The sequence below is a fragment of the Schistocerca serialis genome, chromosome 3, assembly GCF_023864345.2.
Source record: "Schistocerca serialis cubense isolate TAMUIC-IGC-003099 chromosome 3, iqSchSeri2.2, whole genome shotgun sequence".
Classification (NCBI taxonomy): Eukaryota; Metazoa; Arthropoda; class Insecta; order Orthoptera; family Acrididae; genus Schistocerca; species Schistocerca serialis.
This window is the reverse complement of record NC_064640.1, coordinates 393,352,358-393,375,958: the sequence shown is the minus strand read 5'-3', so window position 1 is coordinate 393,375,958 and position 23,601 is coordinate 393,352,358. Positions and strand designations below refer to the sequence as shown.

General features: G+C 38.6%; 1 protein-coding gene across 3 annotated transcripts in view; it reads right to left on the bottom strand.

Moving 5' to 3' along the window:
• The window catches only part of LOC126470246 (WD and tetratricopeptide repeats protein 1-like), a 198,250-nt gene that overhangs the window by 111,317 nt on the left and 63,332 nt on the right, over positions 1 to 23,601 (bottom strand). For all 3 annotated transcript variants that reach the window (XM_050097958.1, XM_050097956.1, XM_050097957.1), the window contains exons 6-7: positions 19,256 to 19,454; positions 19,066 to 19,153 (exon numbers count right to left, since the gene is read on the bottom strand). In XM_050097958.1, the coding sequence (XP_049953915.1) occupies positions 19,066 to 19,153; positions 19,256 to 19,454 (287 nt within the window). The remainder of the gene's footprint in view (positions 1 to 19,065; positions 19,154 to 19,255; positions 19,455 to 23,601) is intronic.

Below are 23,601 nucleotides of genomic sequence, written 5' to 3'. Positions count from 1 at the left end.
TTGTATTTTTATCACTAAATGGCAGCACGGGATGATGTTGCATGCATTCCTGAACTCGAGGGACAGGTCATCAACCTGAGTGCCGATGTCTACCTCAGAGCCCAAATTACTGGCATTATTTGTTACAATGGGTGACACAATTTACTCCTGGTTGCACCCTGTTCCCTCAATGGCTGTCAGGCATATGCACTGTATACACAAGATGATTTGTTTTAAGCCTTGCTGCCATTTCTCAAGTGGTACCATTATTCACCATACATTAGAACTGCCGACAATTAACAGACCCTTACCTTTTGGGTTTGATTCCCCTGACACAGGTCACAGCAGGCTTCCCAACATGTAAAGTGATCACACTAGCTCAATATTAGTTTCAGTGAGAAACAGCACCTCACACTTGCTTGTAATGAGGGTGTGTGTAGTACTCTTTAATTCTCCCTGGCCCCTGTCCTCTCTATACAGCGCCCCCTAGGCATACTACTGCCATGCCACCCACAGTCAAATTGAAGTGTATTGAAAGTGGAGACTACCCAAAGGACAAAAGAGAGGATAGTACTTGTCATACCTTCAGTATCTCAGATACACGACCCTCAGCAGCAGCTGCCAAATGACTGACGGCAGTCAGGGTGATTTACAGCTGCTTACAAACAGTAACTAACTCATCCTGACTCCCTGAAGATTATTGGAAACTGTGTCTCAAAAGTTTCTTTTGTCAAGATTCTGATCACTAACAGACTTGCACAACAAACTCAAATATAGTGGGAATTTACAACAAATGTGGTCAATATACTCTGCTGTTGAAGGGTGAAGCACATCTCATCACAGTATGACAAATCTCATCACAGTATGACAATTATAATGTATGCAGAACACAATATCATTTTACAGAAGTTGACTTCTTAAGAGCTATGGCTATATAATGACTAAACTTCTGCACACTTCCTTATAATGAATTAGTCTATGAGTGGAAAAAGGCAGAAATACTGTACTAATTAGCTATGTACCTACATTGTAATTACAGGGAAATGATTTTCTGAATGCGATATTGCTGCCAAAATTAAAATCTTTAATTGTTGAAATAAAATAGATCAAAAATTTTCAATTTTAGTTTTTTGACTGAATATTATATTTAAGTTAATATCCAACTGTTTGGTACTGAAATGAAACATGTCATGGTCCTATAAATCGTAGAAATGAGGGTGGACTTTATGCTGTTTATTATTGAAGTCAAATATGCCACTGCCTTATTTCATTTCAACACGTGTTGCTCATACATGCATGGAAACTGTTCGTTTCCAATACCACACAATGTTGAAAATTTGAAATTTGTGGTAAGTTCCTATGGGACCAAACTGCTGAGGTCATTGGTCTCTTGGCTTACACACTACTTAATCTAACTTAAACCATGTCCTCTTCTTTTCTTGTGGCACTAACAGCCATTGTTAGTGTTCATTGTCTTTCATTTTAGCAGCAGTTGAAATATTACTATGGCTCCAGAAAGGAAGAGTAACAATGCAGATTATAATAGAAATAAGATAAAGGCAGATGTACAAATGCACTAAAGAAGATTACACTCCAGGGGAGGCAGTTCGAGAATCGCACAGGTAAATATTAATCTTACTTGAAACAACAGTACAGAAATGCAAGAGATATAAATAGGAGTAATATTAATTTTTATCTACAACACCATACTTTTATTATTAATTTCCTTTCAGTTGCAGACTGAAATGTTACAATGCTATTGACGTAAATTGATGTTATGATATTTTGGCAAAATTTCTTGATCTTCCTACCGAAGATGCCCATGACCTGCATCTTCAGTGCCTTATTGAAGTAAAGGAAGTCAAGCAGAGGCATCCACAGAAATCTGATTCTGAATGTGGTGTAAAGGGTAGGATGAAATATTTCTTTACCATGTGAAGCATGGAAGTAAAATGAAACACATTTACAAGAAAGCGTTCTTGGATGTACATGCAGTGACGAATTCAAATGTGTTTTGTATCTGTTACTACTTAACGAAAAGTCAACTGTTGATAAAAACAAGAAAAATCTGAATTCCAAAAGACACCAGTACAGAAACCATTTACTCATTTAAGAGCATATAATGTCTCTTCCCACAAAAACCTCACATTACTCAGAAAAGGAAGCAACATATTTAAACTCTGTTGTACGAATAATGCACAGTATGTTCAATGAGAAATATACAGATTGTAAAGCAAAGTATGATGTTTATCGTAATTATTAACAGGACAATTTTAATTATTCCTTTTACAGACCCCATGTGAATGTCTGTTGTAAATATGAAGAGCTTGAACTCAAACTGAAATGCCCACTTTTAAATGAAAAAGTGAAGTGTGTCATTAGAGCAGAATTACCTGTTCATAGCCCGCCCGGTTGGCCGTGCAGTCTAACGCACGGCTTTCCGGGTGGAATTTGTGTCGAGGTCTGGTGAGCCGGCCAGTCTGTGGATGGTTTTTAGGCGGTTTTCCATCTGCCTCGGCAAATGCGGGCTAGTTCCCCTTATTCCACCTCAGCTACACTATGTCGGCGATTGCTGCGCTAACAAGTTTTCCACGTACGCATACACCACCACGCAAACATCGGGGTTACACTCGTCTGGTGTGAGACATTCCCTGGGGGCTCCACCGGGGGCCAAACCGCACAATAACCCTGGGTTTGGTGTGGGGCAGCGGAGGGGTGAAGTGGACTGCGGTAGTCGTCGTGGGGTGCGGACCACTGCGGCTGTGGCGGGGACGGAGCCTCTCCGTCTTTTCTAGGTCCCCAGTCAACATAACATAACATAACATAACATATCCTGTTCATAAGTGCCTAAGTTGTAAATTTTACAACTCACTTTGGGATGCCAAGAACATCAAAATCTGCTGATCCTTTGGGAGCCATTCTACCTGCACCAACTGTGGATATACTGTTTCATTATACGTGATTTTAAACTATACATTCCACTGTGTATTTGTATCAAGAGGGGTTAGGAAAGGCAGGTGCTAACAAAGTAGCAGCTACTGTTTCTCATTACACAGCAAAAGATCTCAGTAAAAGTGTGACTGAACTTCCTTTGTTCTCCAAAGACTGTCAGCCATAACAAAATTCACACACTTACATGAATGTGTATGGGCATGGTTCAAGCAGAATTACTCAAGATGATAACACACAAATTACCAGAAAGATGCCACTCATTCCTCCCATGTGATCGCAATTTTGGGCAATGTAAGAGGAAAATAAAAACTCATGATCACATTTATACCCTCTATGACTGCATGGAACTAATAGTAACCACCAACATGAATGTGACAGTAAAATAAATTAATGGGAAGGAAATACTACATCTGGTGGCTCACATGTTTTAGAAAAGTGCTGCTTTGTACGTGACAGTGAGAGACCAACACAATAAAAAAATCTCATTTGCTTACAGTAGCTTCAAAGAAATACAATATCCTGAGAAAGGAGAAGTGGTTGGGATTCTGTTTATTGATGGGTTAGTGAGAAATAACTTTTGTTTAAGCAAAAGACATGAGGCCAACATTCCAAGATTAGTGGACTGTGTTCCACAGGCCTATCCAACTTAACAAGTACTGCAGAGTCTTGATATTCTGAATCTTGATATTTCAAGTTTCCTAAAAATTAAAATCTATTGTACAGCTTATCAATCCTCAATACCTTTCCCTCATCCACTAATAGCACACCAACTGTCGAACCACTCACTCCCCTTAGTTTTGTCTGTCTACGACACCACACATATACTTCTTTTTAATTTTTTACACAAGCAACCCTTTTGTGTTGTTGTGTTTTAGGTTTGTCATTGTCGGTACAGTACACTGTCTGTTTCGTTTTCTTTTTCACTGTTTTTGTTTGTACACTTGATAAAAATGAGTGATGCAACAAAGAAAAGGATGTTTGTATCTTTGAATGTAACAACGTGACAAAGGGGAAACAATAAAAGATCTTTCTGTCAAATAAAATATCTGAGAAGTTACTGTTGGTGACTGGCAAAGAACCCAACACATTGGAACAGTTTTCTTCAGAGAAATGCTCAGAAGAATCTCTAAACCAAAAAATTATAGAAAAGATGTAGTTCAAAAAAACAAGTGAGACATCTGTTGTTCATGCGGTTTACGCAACAAAGACAGAAGGGGGCTCCGATTTCTGACCTAATCTTGCACGAGAAAACCTTGTCTTTTAGAAACAAGCTCCAGGAGAGAGATGACAGTTTCACCGTTAGCATGAGCTGGAAGTGGAAGAAGAGGTAAGGAGTGCTTCAATTAGGTGTATGTGGAGAAAAACTATCTGGTGACTCTGAGGCCATTTTGCAGTTTATTGTAAAGTTTAAAAAAATCATGACTGAACCAAATTTATTAATGAACAAATTTACAACAGCGAAGAAACCAGTTTAAATTTCAAAATTTTGCTGCCAAGAACACCTGCTTCTCATGAAGAAAAAGGTGCTCCTGGGCACAAAAATGTAATGAGCAGCAGACAGTTATGGCACCTTCAAATGCAACTGGAAACCACAAAGTAAAACTGGTTGTGAATGGGAAGCCTGCCAATCAAAGAGCATCCAAGACTATAACCACAGCAGCTCTTCTGATTATCTACACACATCAAAACAATTCCTGGATGAATCGGGAAACCTTTAAGAACTAGTTTTTGAACTCATTTATACCAGAATGCAAAAAAAAAAAAAGGGACTGCCATGTAAAGCTATTTTGAAAATGGACAACGCGTCCTCACATCCAAGTGTATAACTAAAGCGCAATGGGATCTGCACCTTATTTCTCTCACCAAATGTTACCAGTTTCATTCAGCCAACCGATTAGGGCATTCGGGAATGCTTAAAGAAGAAGAATCTCGGCAATCGCTACAATCAGTCTTACATTCGGAACGTAACAAAATCATTGTAGGAGCTATAAAGGAAGTGATTTCGAAGGACATTGTGTACTGGATGGCTGAATCTTTGAATGAGATAAAGTCAGATACAATTTCTAAGTCAAGGAGATCTCTATGGGAAAGTAAGCCTAACACAGAAACAAAATTTTCACAATGAGGATGATCATCTGTTGTGTGATTTAATCAGAAGGTTGCCAGGCTGTGACAAGACATAAAATGTGGAAGTAACTGAGAAATTAAATTCAGACAAGTAGTTGGAAGTTGCAGAGTTTTCTATAGTTGACATGGTTAACATCCCAACACAGTGCAAGACTGATGATGAGGCCGAGACTGTACCAATGACAAGTCACAACAAGGCTTACGCTATGTGTGATGCAGCCGTGCACTGCATGGACCACCACCAACCGACATCCTGCTTGAGATTGTGGTATGATACTGCTATGCAGAAATGTTGCAGCTTCACCAAACGAAAGATACCCCACCATTATTTCATGAAGTAAATTGTTACCAGACTCAAGTTAAAACCTTATTCTACCAACGTAAATGCCTATGCAAACACATTGTTTTAATAAAGTTCATATTTTGACACGTGTATTCTCTTCAACAGTGTTTTAATTCTCTTTGCCAGATAAACTTCAATAGTCCGAGTTTTCAATAGTTCAAAGTGGTTGCAGTCATGATCACCTTGAACTATCAAGACTCTAAGGTACCTATTTCCAGAATGAAGATTGAACATGTTAAAAAAGTCATTGAATATGTGCCTGCTACAATGACATTCTACGAAGAACTGCTTTCTTGGCCAGTGACAGACAAATGTCATACCTAAGGCACACTTAATTATTAATGTTGTTTAAAATAGTTTGTACTGTTTTATTACAGCATGCCTATATATTTTTAAGTGTTTCTGCAATTAAATCATTAAAAAAGAAAAACGAACTGATGTGTTTGTATGGTATGCCAATTGCTGAAACGTAATAAGTTAACAAATTCCAGAATAATTAAAAATCGAAATGATGTACACTAAGTTGCTTATTTCTCTTCTAATAAAAGCAGAATAAAGTCAATTTCATTTTTAAAGATCCCAGTGAAAACTTAAATAATACAAATGGTAGTATATAGTTTTTTGTTCGTCCTGAAAAATGGAAAAATATGCCTTATTTGGTTACAACAATTAACGGTTCATTTCTAGATGACACAGCACCAATGTACAACCATCAATTTATTATGAAATATGTTGTGTGTGACATTTATAAGCTTCTAAAAATTTTATTCCTAGCAGGAATAGTCAATATTCATGGATATGACAGGAATGACTATTCAAAACAAAAAGGTCTTGTAAACATTGTCTCTAAACCATGCACTTTAAGAGCCATGAGCACTTGTTCAAGACAAGAGACGGTTTCATAGCAGCAAAGATGAAGAAGTGCTCATAGTTCTTGAAGTATGCTTACTGGACATTTTTTCTTTTTTGGGGTTTGAAAATGCTAGCCTGTTAAGAACCAAAATATCTGAAAGAGCCAAAAAAATTTAGAAGGTTTCTGATAATATAGGAAAATAAAATTACTAAAATCTTCCGTGAATGAGTTATCTTGTGGCAGATTATCAATGACCTACTGTTGAAATCTCATCATAGACAGGTAGAAGTGATGGGAGTGCTCAAAATGAAAGCTTCCAGCTAATTGCCCACACTTATGGTCACTAGGTTTCATAAAAATGTCTGGAGAGACATCTGTCTGCAATTTCTGAATCACTGCAAGAAAGAAAATACATTTTTAAACAAACCAATAACTTTGAAAGGGTCTGTGTTTACCACTTCACCATAGAGAACAAGAGGATTAGTATGATGTCCAGAAGGAGTGATTAAGCTGCACAGTTAAGACACCTACTCACTGCACAGCATGAGTAGTTCACAACTGTGTTTTGATATTCAGAAATTAAGTTCCTCATTGATACCTTCATAGAAGGACAAGGACGAATGCAACATACTTTGCAAGCTTTCAACCAAAGTGAAGAACACTTATCAGAAAAAAAGCAATGCTGGAAACCTACTCATGATGGTAGCTTCTGTATGAAACGAAGATCTGCATTCATTAGCCTTAATCCATGAACAAATTAATGAATTTCTCTGAAAATTTCTAAAACCTCATTCCACTATGTGAATTTCACATACTCACGAACACAAAAGAAGTGTTAGATACAGTGAAGTCCAACAGTGAAATAGCAAGGAAGGAATATTAGAATTAAATGTTTCACTATCACTGTTTTCAATGGAGATTGAACACAAACTCAGATGAAAAGAAGATGGTAAATGAAATTGGTCGTATTTGTTTCAAAGGAACCATTTTGACATTCACCTTACCCAGTTTAGGGAAAAAATGGATGATGGGACCGGAATTAGAACCCATCACTTCCAAATGGGACCTTAATCACTGTGCTGCTTCACCCAGTACTGACATATTCATTGAGCAATACATGTATAATAGGCTGTTTATGTACCTGTCTTCTGTTTTTGTTGTTGAGGCATCAAAAGCCTCCATATATGAAAAATAAATTCATTTCTATTAAAAGTGACAACATATAAATACTACATTTATTTGTAATTTTGTCTGTTTCCAATAAATTTCTAAAAGCAACAACAATACAGTTTATAGTTGAATGTCGATGTCTAATTATGTTGATCTTCATTTTTCGATGTGTCCTAAGCGACAGTTTCTTTTATGTTCAGCTAAGCGAGTGTTTACACTTCTTTTCGTTGTTCCAATATATACTTGTCCACAACTGCATGGAATTTTGTATACCCCAGGTGTTGCTATGGGGTGTTGGGCGTCTTTTGCAGTTCTTAAATATTCCTTAATCTTCTTGGTGGGTCTGAAGATTGTTTCAATCCCATACTTAGCCAGAACTTTCCCGATACGGTCCGTGACTATTAATGAATGGTAGGAAAACTTTTCCAGTAGGTGACCGTTGTTGCTCTGGACTTTTGGCTTCTTTTCTTCTTTGATGGAGGGTTCGATCAATTTCCTTGTTGGTATATCCGTTTTTCATGAAGGCTGACTATAAGTGATTTAATTCATCTTGTAAGTAAGCTGGCTCGCAGATTTTGTTGGCTCTGTCCACCAAGGTTTTCATGACACCTCTTTTTTACCTAGGATGATGGTGGTGGTGGTGGTGGTGGTGGTGGTGGTGGTGGTTGGGATGGTTAAGGGGGACTAAACAGCTAAGGTCATCAGTCCCCCCCTTGGGATGATGGTTAGATTCCTTGTGGAGGTATCGATCTGTGTGAACGTTCTTTCTATATACCTTGTGGCCCAGCATCCCATCCACCCATTTAATTACCGACACATCCAGGAAATTGAGTTGACCCTTGCTCTCTTTCTCCATCATAAACTTTATCTTCGGGTTAATACTGTTCAGATGCACCAAGAAGACATCCAACTCTTCTTCACCATGAGTCCATACTACAAATGTATCATCAACATAGTGGTACCATTTAGCTGGCTTTTTACTGGCAGTCTCCAGAGCTCGCTATTCAAAGATCTCCATAAATAAATTGGCAACAGCTGGGCTGAGAGGGCTTCCCATCGCCACCCCGTTGATCTGTTCATAAAACTCGTTGTTATACTGGAAATAAGATGTTGTCAGGCAGTGTTTAAATAAAGCAGTGTTAACGAAATTTTTGTTTTTTTAGATGATCCACAAGAGATAAAGGATACCGATGTTTTACGCTTTAGTGAACACCACATGAGAAATGTTGAAATGTTACAGCTCAGTGGTTACTGTCTAGCAAAACATTACTGTAGATCTATCATGAAGAATGGTGGAGTAGTAATTTACATTAAAAAATAACATATCACATAGCACATTGAATTTAAAGAGTCACTGTATTGAACAAGATATTGAAATATGTGGTGTACAAATTATAGTAAGTGACAGTACAGTTGTAGTGTTAGCACTATACAGAGGTCCCTCAGAGAACATAAAGGTGTTCCTGAGTTAGTCAGAGTCTGTCTTATCACAAGTGTACTCAAAATACAAAGATCTAATAATTACAGGTGATTTCAACGTAGATTCCCTAAATGAAACCAATGGTAAAGCAGATCTAGAACATCTAGTTGATTCTTATAATCTGACGACAGTAGTAAATTTTCCAACTAGAGTTACCGAGAACTGTCAAAGTCTGATTGATAACATATTTATAGATAAGTCAAGAGTCAACAATATCAGTGTAAATCCAATTCCTGGCCTTTATGATCATGGTGGTCAATTGCTTCCCCTCACTGACATCCATCTGAGCAACAGTTCTGAAAATTCTTGGAAATCTTTTAGGCTAATAAATGATGAAACCCTCCAAAATTTCAACACCAGCCAGCAAGAGAGAGACTAGAGTCCAGTTTTCAATGAAACAGATGTGAACAAAAAGTATAATACATTTCTGAATGAATAAAAACATCCTGCAGAACAAAGAGATTGCTATATTATTTCCTCAGAACTTGTAATGATCCAAAGAAATGTCAGCACTATAAACTTTACTGTAGCATCCTAAAGACGGATAAATAAGTCAAAAAATATGTGTATTAAGTCTGAAATTGCTAAGTCTGACAACAAAATAAAAACAATTTGGAATGTAATAAAGTGGTAACTGGCAAAAAAAAAGGGGAACAGGACATCCATTGAAATTAAGCAAGGTACCAATATTGTAAAGAAACCTGAAATGGTTGCAGAAATCTGCAACAGGCACTTTTTGTCAGCAGCAGAGAAGACAGGCTTAAAGTTTCTGTGGACGAGTCATTGGCTCTTCTACAGAAATCTATCAATAATAGACCCCCATAACTATCCTTACCTCATGTTACAGTAAAAGAGATTGGAAGAATTATTACCTCGTTAAAAAATATAAAAAGTCTGTTGGTATGGACAATATTTCCTGTAAAATTGTGAAATATTGCTATAAATACTTAAGTCCAGTATTATGCAACATATTCAATACATCTCTGCATGAAGGAATAGTCCCCAACAGGCTAAAACTAGCTGTAGTGATACCACTCTTTAAAAAAGGTGAGAAAAACAATGTTACAAACTATCACCCAATCTCCCTCTTAACCATATTTTCAAAAATTCTTGAGAAACTCATGCACAGGTTGATTGTCAATCACCTTAGCTTCCACAATATCCTAAACAAGAGTCAGTTTGGATTTCGTGCTGGTCTTTCTACAGAACAAGCAGTATTCTGTTTCACCAACCAAGTTCTGGAAGGCATCAACAAAAAAATGTCTCCAGTAGGTATTTCTTGTGACCTCTCAAAAGCCTTTGATTGTGTAAACTATCTAATCCTTTTGAAAAAGGCAGAATGTTATGGTTTGGATGGTACCATTGGTTCGTGGCTCCAATGATACCCGAAGGAACGAAAGCAGACTGTAATGCTGAATGGCCAATCCAGAGAACCTGCCTCATCTGAGTGGGGCTCAGTTCAAATGGCTCTGAGCACTATGGGACTTAACTGCTGTAGTCATCAGTCCCCCAGAACTTAGAACTACTTAAACCTAACTAACCTAAGGACATCACACACATCCATGCCCAAGGCAGGATTCGAACCTGCGACCGTAGCAGTCGCGCAGTTCCAGACTGTAGCGCCTAGAACCGCTCGGCCACTCCGGCCGGCAGTGGGGCTCAGTACGTTGTGGTGTGCCACAAGGCTCTGTTTTGGGTCCACTGCTATTTGTCATCTTCATTAATGATCTACCACTTTGTTCTGATACAAACAGTAAGTTTACACTTTTTGCAGATGACACTACAATTCTAATTGACAATTTTACAGACAACAATCTTGTACAAAGTACGAATAAAGTTTTCAATGATAGTGTAAACTGGTTTTCTTCAAATGGTATCTCACTCAATACAGATAAAAAAGCACACATTCTTCATCTTTATAAAACACTTAGCTCAGCAATATTTGCACTACAGGTTATGGCTTCAGTGGATGACGTAGACACCATTAAGGCTTTGTGCTTCAGCTATTTTCATTCATTAATGTCATGTGCTATTATATTCTGGGGGAACCAACCTCTTGCAAAGAAAATTTTCACTGAACAAAAAAAAAAAAAAAGCCATTAGAATAATGAGTGGTGTCCATCACAGGCACTCTTGCAGGCGCTTGTTTCGAAAGATGGGGATCCTTACCACCTCCTCACAATATATCTTTTCTTTCTTAGCCTTTGTCTGTAAAAACCCTTCTATCTACAAAGATAACAGCCAATTTCATGACTATAACCCAAGAACCAGTAACAGTCTGCACACTGAACTGAAAAGCCTCCCTGCGGCTTAAAAAGGGAGCTTATTACTCCAGCATTAAGCTGTTTGATGCTCTCCCACCACACATAAAATGCCTTCACAAAAGATTGCCAGCATTCAAAAAAACTCTGAAGGTGTACCTGACAGAGAAATCTTTTTATACAGTTGATGAATATGTGAAAGAAAATGTATATAATCACCAAATTTGTAAGTGTTGTAAACTTAGAATAATTAATTTTATTTTGAGTACTATCATAGGCATATGACAATGATTTATTGGTATTCCTGCATTTACTTTGGAATATTTATTTTATCTGGACTCCTGTACACATCCTTAACATGTGAAATAAAAATGTTCTTTTAACTGAAGGTGCTGTTGTTTAGCTGATATCTTATTTACATTGTATCTTTTTATTGTATTTACACAAGTTATATTTGAACTATGTAGAATCTGACACATTCCATATCCTTGCGATCCACTTGCTACCAGGATCTACGGAACATGAAATGAAATAATAAATAAATAAAAATACACCATCCACATCAGCAGAGGTGTCAATGCAGTCTCATGTTTCAACAAGAGATGTTAGTTGTTCTGAATCTGAAGACTCAGAAAGTGATACTGAAATGGAGATAAAGAAATCACATCTTAGCGATAAATTTGACTGGAAAGAAAATCATTTTCGGCCAGTCAATCACGCATTTGATAATACACTATTGGGCCATGTGTGTCAAATAGGGAATGAGTAAAGTATTCTGTCATTTTTCATGTTATTCTTTACAGAAGAACTGATGAAATCTGCAACTGACAAAATGAATTGGTTTCATTTATTCACCAAGAGAACACTCCAGAATCAGTGCATTCTCGAATATCAAAGTGGAAAGCTATGGAATGTGAAGAACTGTATCATGTCATAGCTGTTTGTCTTCTGATGCCCCGCGTTTAAAAATTGAAAATTAAAAAATACTGGACCACAGATGTTGTTCTAAATACTCCAGTTTTTAGTGAACTGATGTCAAGAGACCACTATTTGTTACTTATGAGACTGTTACATTTCGGTGACAACTCTGCCAATACTGGAGAAGATAGATTATTCAAAATTAGGAACATTGATGATGAAGTTTGTACAGCTTTCCATTGTGCATTTAATCCACATCAGAAACTCTGCATTGATGAAAGTTTGTTACTATCTTTCAGACAATTCACTCCATCGAAACAGAGTGGATACAGAATAAAAATATTTGTGTTACGTGATTGTAAGACTGACTATGTCTTCGATTTCATTGTTTATACAGGGACATCAACAGAAACTGAGTTCCACAATTTGCGGAACAGTGATGACATAGTGGCAATACTAATGAAGCCCTATTTAGAACGGGGACATACCCTCTAGCTCAGTAAGTGGTATTCAAGCCCAGACGTATTTTCCTGGTTTCACAGTCATCGGACTAATGCATGTGGTACTGTCCATAAGAACAGACATAACATCCTGAAATTTCAGAAGAACTGAAATGACATGATATTCATTTTATGTGTACTAATATTATACTTACTATAAAGTGGTGTGACAAAAAGGGAAGTGTGGATGTTGACCACATGTAATACCACATGAATGATTGACACGGGAAAGACTGACAAGAATACTGGAGAGAAAATTGCGAGACCGCAAAGCATTGTAGATTATAACTTGAATATGGGAGCAGTTGGCCATCTGATGTGCTGCTTAGCTCTGTTGGATGTATAGGGAAAACAACAAAATGGTATAAGAAGTTCTTTCTTCGTGTTCTCGATCTGTGTGTTTTAAACACTCATGTCCTGCGCAGGTCACTAACACATCGTAAATTGTAGATAGCAGAGTTTCATCTGTCTCTGGTAAGAGAACTTACAGAAATGTATGGATCAGAGCACAGAAAAGCTGACAGGGGAAGGTGTACTGATGATAATCCTCTAAGGTTTGTGGGAAGGCATTTTCCAAACATTATAACAAGTGAGCATTCCAAGAAAAGTACGCTAACACATACATGCATGGTTTGCTGGAAACGGAAAAGTGCATCGAGAAAGCAAGTATGAATGTAAAACTTGCAACGTACCATTGTGTGTCATCCCTTGTTTTGAAAATTACCACAAAAAAAAAACAAATTACTAATCACAGCACAGAACAAATACAACAATGCTACCAGCAATTTAACTTTGCCAGTGCTGGTCCAAAGCCCGGATCAAAGAGAAGGATGGAACACACATTCACAAAGTGTAAAAGGAACTCCCAAATTTACAGTTCATGACTTTGAATCTATAAGTGAATTTAATGTGCTAACAAAAAGACAGAGATTTCACAGCTCTCAAAAGTTGGAAAATGTGTTGAATTCTTATGTGCAATGATTAAAAATAGAGCACACGAAAAAAGATCTGTGGCAGACAATCAATCATTTCCTGCTATTCCAAATTATAAGAACACTGATTACCACCAGCAAAGGACAGCTGCATCTGTTCCTGGATGGAACACTTTACACAATGTACCCACTACAGGTAAAGTGTCTGACTGCAGCCGAGTAAGCACTCAGTTTGTTGTATTCTCAGAAACAAATAGTAGGCCATGTGAAATTTCTAAACACATCACAAAACAAGTTTAACAAAATGAAGTAAAATTGTTCTCACCGTTGCTCGCAGTAAATTCTGATGTTGTCATGCGATATGAATCATCCTAGAAACGACGAAATATGTCATTTTGAACAACAAAAACAATGTACAGTAATCTGTAATCTATGGCTTATTTTATTCCTTCTTGTGTTCGTAGAGTGAGGGACCCATAGAGAAATGCAGATGTTTATTTAGGTATGTAAGAAAGAACAGCACAGTACTGAGGTAAATCTAACGATAACATGGCTTTCGGCATAAGCTACAAAAATCATGTAAAAAAACTACAAGCAAGATATAATTCTTAGTAACGGAAAATAGTTTTAACAAATCAGTTTGATTCTGCAGTAATTCATCCACATAGAAGCATTTATTCTGTATCAGCCATGAGAGGACACAGTAGTGCTTCACCTGGAGTCGTAGTCACACCAGAAATATTTAGCACAGGGCAGGTGGGACAGCACAGGCCGCTCCGACTCAGGTTGCGGCTTGAGGAACAGGCACTTGGCACAGGTAGCCAAATAAGGGCGCAGGCTGCAGCACGCCAAGCAGAGGGTGCACCTCCAGCAGTCAAAGGGTTAACAAAAACGTAATCTAAACTTACGATTCAGTTTCAAAAAGGTGCGATAGGTGGATTTTCCTGGGTATCGACTCCTATATTACTATTTAGTTCATCTTCAAAAAAATAAAGACTTTTTCTTTTGCTGAATGAAATCACTCACCATGCTCTAACATTTTTTTGGAATGCAGCTAACTCTTACAATCTGCCTAGATTAGTTTTGATTTTCAAACAGTGCATTATATTCAAGGACCTACACACAGAGAAATGAGTGTCACTGCGTGTTAATAACTTCATAACATTTCCATTAATTCCACAAATTCATGGCAAAGGTAATGTGCAACTGATGAACACACAACTAATAAGGGTGATTACATAAACTTTTGTGTAAAACCATAAGAAAACTGCTGTATACAAAGGGCATTCAGAAAGTTTTGCATAGTCATCTCTATTTTTTTATTTTTTGCAGGAGGAGAATGAAATTCTTTGTGAACATATTTGGAACATTTAGCTATAAGTTGGTATATAAAAGTACGAGGGCAGTTCAATAAGTAATGCAACACATTTTTTTTCTCGACCAATTTTGATTGAAAAAACCGGAAATTTCTTGTGGAATATTTTCAAACATTCCCGCTTCGTCTCGTATAGTTTCATTGACTTCCGACAGGTGGCAGCGCTGTACGGAGCTTTTAAAATGGCGTCTGTAACGGATGTGCGTTTCAAACGGGCAGTGATCGAGTTTCTTTTGGCGGAAAACCAGGGCATCTCAGATATTCATAGGTGCTTGCAGAATGTCTACGGTGATCTGGCAGTGGACAAAAGCATGGTGAGTCGTTGGGCAAAGCGTGTGTCATCATCGCCGCAAGGTCAAGCAAGACTGTCTGATCTCCCGCGTGCGGGCCGGCCGTGCACAGCTGTGACTCCTGCAAAGGTGGAGCATGCGAACACACTCGTTCGAGATGATCGACGGATCACCATCGAACAACTCAGTGCTCAACTAGACATCTCTGTTGGTAGTGCTGTCACAATTGTTCACCAGTTGGGATATTCAAAGGTTTATTCCCGCTGGGTCCCTCGTTGTCTAACCGAACACCATAAAGAGCAAAGGAGAACCATCTGTGCGGAATTGCTTGCTCGTCATGTGGCTGAGGGTGACAATTTCTTGTCAAAGATTGTTACAGGCGATGAAACATGGGTTCATCACTTCGAACCTGAAACAAAACGGCAATCAATGGAGTGGCGCCACACCCACTCCCCTACCAAGATAAAGTTTAAAGCCATACCCTCAGCCGGTAAAGTCATGGTTACAGTCTTCTGGGACGCTGAAGGGGTTATTCTGTTCGATGTCCTTCCCCATGGTCAAACGATCAACTCTGAAGTGTATTGTGCTACTCTTCAGAAATTGAAGAAACGACTTCAGCGTGTTCGTAGGCACAAAAATCTGAACGAACTTCTCCTTCTTCATGACAACGCAAGACCTCACACAAGTCTTCGCACCCGAGAGGAGCTCACAAAACTTCAGTGGACTGTTCTTCCTCATGCACCCTACAGCCCCGATCTCGCACCGTCGGATTTCCATATGTTTGGCCCAATGAAGGACGCAATCCGTGGGAGGCACTACACGGATGATGAAGAAGTTATTGATGCAGTACGACGTTGGCTCCGACATCGAGCAGTGGAATGGTACCATGCAGGCATACAGGCCCTCATTTCAAGGTGGCATAAGGCCGTAGCATTGAATGGAGATTACGTTGAAAAATAGTGTTGTGTAGCTAAAAGATTGGGGAATAACCTGGTGTATTTCAATGCTGAATAAAACAACCCCTGTTTCAGAAAAAAAATGTGTTGCATTACTTATTGAACTGCCCTCGTATTTTCTTTTATTTACAGGTGAGCCATAATGGGCCATGAAGTAGATGTCAGGTTGCGACAACGGTCGGTGATGGAGTTCCCCTTCAGGACCGACGATGACTCTGCCACAGCGATTCACAGGAAGTTGCTCCCTGTTTATGGGGAGGACACAGTGGATCGTAGCAGTGTGCAGCGGTGGTTGGAGAGGTTTAAAGACAGTGATTTCTGTATACTGGGCAATCCACAATTCAGCAGACCATAGATGGCAGTGAGTGAGGTGAATGAGACCACTGATCAAATCATCCAAAATAACAGATGTGTGATGACACGACAGCTTGCTGAAGTGACTCGTTTGTCATTGGGTACTGTGGTACCACTGGTACAGTTACTAGAATACAGAAAAATCTTTGCACATTGGTTGCCTAGATTACTGACAAGAGAAATGAAAACAATGAGGAAGAATGTGTGCGAGGGTCTCATGACTGAAGAGTGGAAACAGTGTTTTGACAGCGTCATTACCAAGGATGAAACATGGTTGGTTTTGTCTGAACCTGAGAGCAAAACCCAATCCATGGAGTGGTGTCATCTGCGTTCCCCTCGAAAGAAGAAACCAAGACTTTCACAAACAGCAGGCCGAAAGGTAACGGCCTCCTTCTTCTGGGATCAGTATGGTCTCATTTTCATTGACTTTTAGGAACCTGGCTCCACAATTAACTAGGACAGTTACTGTTTGTCACTGGACAAGCTGCGACATGCCATCAAGACCCACAAACCACAGCTTCAGGGTCAGCTCATCATCAGACTACACCACGACAATGCAAAACCCCATGCAACCCTTATGATGCAGGAGAAAATCAGGAAAATGGGTTGGAAAATCGTTCCTCATTCTCTCAACAGTCCGGACTTACCTCCATCTGATTTTTATCTCTTTGGTCATCTGAAGGCCCACCAGCACGGTAAAACATTTGATAGTGAGACAGACCCTATTTCCTGTGTCAAGCGATGATGTAAAAGTCAATCCTCAGAATTTTACCGAAGTGCATTTACATCATGGAAAGAATGCTGCATCAAAGGTGATGGAGGCTACATTGAGTAGGCTCAATGTATAGCTACATGTTCCAAGTATGTTCACAAAAGATTTCATTCTCCTCCTGCAAAAAATAAAAAAACAGAGACAACTGTGCAAAACTTTTTGAACACCCTTTGTACAATACCCACAGCAACAGTGTAACGATCAGTTGGTTTTTAGAGTTACATAAGAGTGTGTTGATCGACAATTTACAAGAAATCTTGTTTCTACATCTACATCAATACTCCACAAGCCACCATTCCGTACCTAATTCCTCGTATCTTATCTTTGTGGTCCTTATGTGCTACGTATGTTGGCGGCAGTACAATCATGTGCTAGACAGCTTCAAATGCCAGTTCTCTAACCCTTCTTGATAGTGTTTCTCGAAAAGAACATCACCTTGCTTCCAGAGATTCCAATTTGAGTCCCTGCAGCACTTCTGCAACACTTACTTGTGGCTCGAACCTACCAGTAACAAAACTAGCAGCCCGCCTCTGAGTTGCTTCAAGGTCTTGATTCAATCTTACCTGGTACAGATCCCAAACACTTGAGCAGTACGCAAGGATAGGTCTCAGCAGCATCCTATATGCGATCTCCTTTACAGGTGAAACCACTCATTCCTGAAATTCTCCCAATAAAGCGAAGTTGACCATTTGCCTTCCCTAGCACAATTCTCACATGCTTGTTCCATACCATATTGCTTTGCAGTGTTATGCCCAGATATTTAAATGACTTGACTGTGTCAAGCAGGACACTAGTAATACTGTACACGAACATCACAGGTTTGTTCTTCCTACTCATCCACATTAACTTACATTTTTCCACATTTAGAACTAGCTGCCATTCATCTCACATTTTCCTACAGTCACTCAACTTCAACACCTTACTGTACACCACAGCATCATAAGCAAACAACCACAGATTGCTGCTCGCACCGTCTGCCCTCCTGATGATACCCTTGTCTGTGATGAACACTTGCCGTCAAGGACGACATACTGGGTTCTATTACTTAAGAAGTCTTTGAACCACTCACATAACTGTAAACTTACTTCACACACTCGTATCCTCATGGGGCACCATGTCAAACGCTCTCCGGAAATCTAGAAATATGGAACCAACCCATTGCCCTTCATCCACAATTCATAGTAAATCATTTGAGAAAAGGGCATGCTGAGTTTTGCATGAGTGATGTTTTCTACAACCATGCTGATTTGTGGACATAACCTTCTCAGTCTTAAGAAAGTTTAATATATTTGAACTGAGAATATGTTCAAGGATTCTGCAGCAAACCAAAGTTAGGGATATTGGTCTGTAATTTTGTGAGTCCATTCTTTTACCCTTCTTATATACTGGAGCCACCTGCACTTTTTTCTAGTCACTTGATATTTTGTGTTTGGTAAGAGATTCACGATAAATGCAGGCTAGGTAATGGGCCAATGCCATAGAGAAATCTTTGTAAAACCAAGTGGGATTCTGTGAAAATAGCAGAAAATGCAGACATTTTAAGACAAGAGTCAGGCACTCAAACAGCAAAAAAGTGTTGGCATGTGTCTACCATTAGGCTAAGTGGTATTGTAAAATGTAGGCAGTAAAATGGAACAAGGGTAGTTAGAATTACTTGCTACGTTTACAGTTTCTTTCAGTTACAGCTTTAAAATCTAGCACCCAGTTGTACAACACCATTAATTTAGTCATATGGTGTAACACATTTACTGATTCATTCAGTCATTGTATTAAATTTCCTTCATGTGCTGGTCTACAAATTACCTGCAACAAAGTACGTCACACATCCTTGTACAAGATTATCTGGAACCTCTGCACCTGGGGCCCGATTTCCCATCGGCACTCGAACATCCTGAAATTGTAATAGTTCATTTTTCTTTTTTTATACTTATCACAATGCAACTCACAGTAGAAAGTATGAGTACTTCAGAGAAAGTAGCAGAGGGAACCTGACCTTATTTAGCAATTTGATCATTCTGCGATCGTAGACTCTAATGAATGGATCATTTGCTCCTACAGCTAATAGCTCTTCCCTCAGAGGATTGATAGCTACACATTTAGCTTCAGCTTCACGGCCAACATGGTTGGCAAGATTGATTAACAGATTATTAACTGTGCCACTACAGACATGAGATGTGCGAAGATCAAACTGCCTAGAAAATAAGAAAATAATAAGATATCAAAAAATCATTTCAATCTTTTGATTTCACAGCATTATGTTGTTACATATTCAAACAACTTTGAAGTTCAGGGTCTAATATTGTAATAGTGCTCATATGATTGTCACTAGTCCAATTTTGGTATAACTTATATTGTAATATACCAATCAGTTTGATGGCAGGCTGAAATACAAATTCTACAAGTTAACACTTAAAGTCCTAACCTGACAATTCTAACAGTTAGTGTTATTTTCTTAGGTCATTGAATCACAATTGGTTTACTAATTATGTATTAATATTCTAATATTTTTGAAATTATTAAAAAAATTACCTATCTTACCACTATCTTTTTCTGTAATGCAGTCTAGCCGTAACAGCACTCATGGGGTTGACAATAAACTAAATGTAACACTTAAACTTAAATTGGATGAATTCTGTGCAGCTGTAGCCACCTATTCCCAAATGGTAGTTCTTGGTCAAAACTGACAATTCACAATTCTGTTAAATTTAAAATCTACTCACTCACATTTTACAGTGTAACCTGTGAAATATATTATTCAATAAGTCTCATAATATATTACTAAGTCTGTACATAATGGCACCAATATTGAAAATAATCACGAGTTTGAATATGTAAAAATAGCTAAAATTACTGACAAAAACTATTTACAAAGGGGAAGGGAGGGTGACATTGGAGGAGAACAGGAAGTGGTGTGAAGAAGTGCTTCAATCTCAGTGAATTTACCCTGGTTTAAGTCAAGCTATCCTAATTAAGGTATCCCGAAATTGCTTCAGGCAAATGTCACAATGGTTCCTCTTGTAATGTTGCATCAGACTTAATAAAGGGTGGCAAAGAGAAATGGGCAATTTTGAAATAATAAGATAAAATAAGGAAAAAATTAAGGAACACTACAAAAATTTATTTGAAGTTCAAAATATGTTGAACAGGATTGGAAATTGCATTAGGTATCCTTTTTTTTAAAAAAAAAAAAATTGCATCAGTTAAATGCTGTCCATTTTGGTGTCGACATTCTGTAAGCCAAATCTGTAGGTTTTACAAAGAGTAGTGAAATGTGTTACCTGGGATAGTGGTGATACCCTCTTTAATCTGTGTCTTGATCTCATCTACTGTTCCCTATCTAATGTGGTAAATGACACTCTTCAGATACCTCCATGAAAGAAAATTACAGACTGAAAAGTAAGGAGACTGAGGCAACCAGACAATGTTGGCATTCCTTGAAATCACGTCATCCTCCAACAAATGTTTCCCTGCTGCCATAGCGAGCAGTTTGCAAATAACCCCATCTTGTTAAAACCAGGCGTGCTGGACGTCAAGTTTTGAAAATGTATGGAGTCTTGGAGCTGGAAATGTTTATTAACATGTTGATATAACATTCAGATATTACAGTGACAGCAGCACCTTGTTCATCATCAGAAATGTAAGGCACGAGACGTGAGATAGAAGTAGGCTGCCACTGGAGGTTCCTGTTGTTCCTTCTTACTACAGCTGACACGTGTCTTTCAACTCCTTCCCACAACAGATCAATGTCAGTATCGAGGTAAGCAAAGTGTTTACAACAGATGCTAAAGTATTAACTGTTCTGAATTTTACACATAACCCTTCACTATCCACAGTTCTTGAATTTGAAGATTGAAGTGTTCTAACATATGTCTGGTCATTATTGAGATCACACAAGTCAAGATCAAAGGGGTACCAGAACTTGGCATATGTCAAATCAATCCCTAAGACAATATTGTTAACAAAAGTTAATGAAGAGAATCAGGAAAAACGTGATAGAAGCCAATGACCTGGCTCAGAAAACATGAAAATAAGAAAACAGTTAACAACAGTGTTAATGTTGCACAAAGTATTTTCAACAGAAATGGTTGTGATTCAGGGAACACCATACAAAAATAAAATGAAAGTATACCATATTTTGCAAAGTATCTGAAAGGCAACCTAGGAGAAACGCTGTAGAAGAAAGAAGAAAGCTACATATTAGATTTGGAGTTAATAGAAAGGTTGGCAAGTCAATAAAACAACCCACAGTTTGTAGTAAATGAGAAGTACAGGGAAGATAACTTTGTTTTGGAGTTTTAAATTTCAGCATGTTAATTTAATATTTAACAGACACAGTTTTCACACTTTCGTTTGTGTTGGAAAGTAAACCTATTTTGTGACATATTATAAGTTTCTAAATGGGAGCTAATTATTTAGTCTTTGTAGTGCTTTGGTAGTTTGGTTTCCGAGTCTCTGTGTGTTAATCTAATTTATCAGACACACTTCTTGCATTTTTGTGGGTGTTTACAGTAGAGTTCTGTACTGCATTTGATAATCCTTTGTTTGTCTCTGTGGTATAGTTTTCCACAGTCCTTAGTATGGATAGGTATTGTGATTGCTGTGTGCGGATGCTAGGTGAGTTGGTGAGACACTTTGCTCTCAGCTCCACATTGGTCACACAGCTTGAGGCTGCAGTGGATGGGCATCACTGTTGTGGGCCGACTGTGAGGATTCAACACACGTCCAGTACTACCCATGACTTTGCCGATCAGTCCACACTGGTTGCCAGCCCAGTAACTGCTTGCATTGAGGCTGATCCCTCACCTGTGGTTGAGTGGGAGGTTGCCTTAAGGCATGGCAAGCTGTGAAAAAATTCCCGAGGGGCCAATGTAAGGCCTCCCTGGTTAGTCTGACAAACAGGTTCCAGGTGCTAGCTGTGGTTGACACTGTCGCTCAGACAGATGCAGTCACTTGTCCTGCTTCAGAAGAAACCCCTCTCAGCCTGCAAGATCCAAGCAATCACAAAGCATGGGATTATTGATCATTGGGAGCATTGACAGTTAGGCACATTATGGGGTCCCTTAGGGACATGGCAGCTGAGGAGGAGAAGAGAGCCAATGTGCACTTTGTGTGCATACGGGTGGAGTCATTCCAGACGTGGAAGTGCAGTCAACTGCAGGTGGTGGCTCATGTCATAGCAATGACGTGTGTTGTTTTGGATCAGAAGAGATTCCCTCTAGTTTTGAGTGACTATCAGAAGGGGTAAAGGCTGCCCGTCCTGCTAGCGAGATGAAAGCAGAGCTCACCATTTGCAGCATAGTCGACAGGACTGATTGCAGACCTCAGATACAGAGCCAAGTGGAGGGTCTGAATTGGGGACTCAGACAGTTCTGCGAATGTATAGGCTACAGATTCCTCGACTTATGCCATGGAGTGGTAGGGTTTCAGGTTCCACTAAATAGGTCAGGAGTTCATTACATACAGGAGGTTGTGACCAGGGTGGAAGAGGCTGTGTGGTGTGGACTGGGTTAAGAGGGTCAAAATGGAACACATACTGGGCTTCAGTCTCAAAGGGTACTTACTGGTTGAACAGAGGAAGAACATGATCTAGGGGCCACTGGTATAACAGCTGTAAATTCTCATAGCTGTGTTGGGAAAGTACCAGAGCTCCAGGCACTAATAGAAAGCACTGATGCTCATATCGTAATAAGTACTAAAAATTGACTAAAACCAGAGATAAGTTGAGCTGCAATTTTTGCAAAGGTCCTAACAGTGTTCATAAAGGATAGGCTAAATGCAGTTGGTGGTGGCTTGTTTGTTGGTGTTAGAACTACTTTATCTTGTAGCAATAAGAACTAGATACTTCCTGTAAGTTATTATGGGTAGAGATCATTCTCAACAACCAGAATAAAATAATAATTGGATCCTTTTACCAAACTCCCAACTCAGATATAGAAATTGTTGAAAGGTTCAACGAAAACTTGTGTCTAATTCCAAACACGTACCCGACTCGTACAATTATAGTTGGTGGTGACTTGAATTTATTTACAGTATGTTGGTGAAAATACATATTTAAATACAGAAATATGCATAAAACAACTTCCAAATCTGCGCTAAATGCATTCTCTGAAAATTATTTCAAACATTTAGATCATGGGCCCCCTCTAACAGTAAACGATTGTGAAAACACACTTGACCTCTAAGCAACAAATAATCCTGAGCCAATAACATGCATCAAAACAGATACAGGAATTAGTGAAACACAGTTGTCTAGCAAGACTGCATAACTTAACTCTGAAATCCTCCAAAAATAAATGAAAAATATATCTATTCAAAAAATGCAGATAAAAATTCACTTGA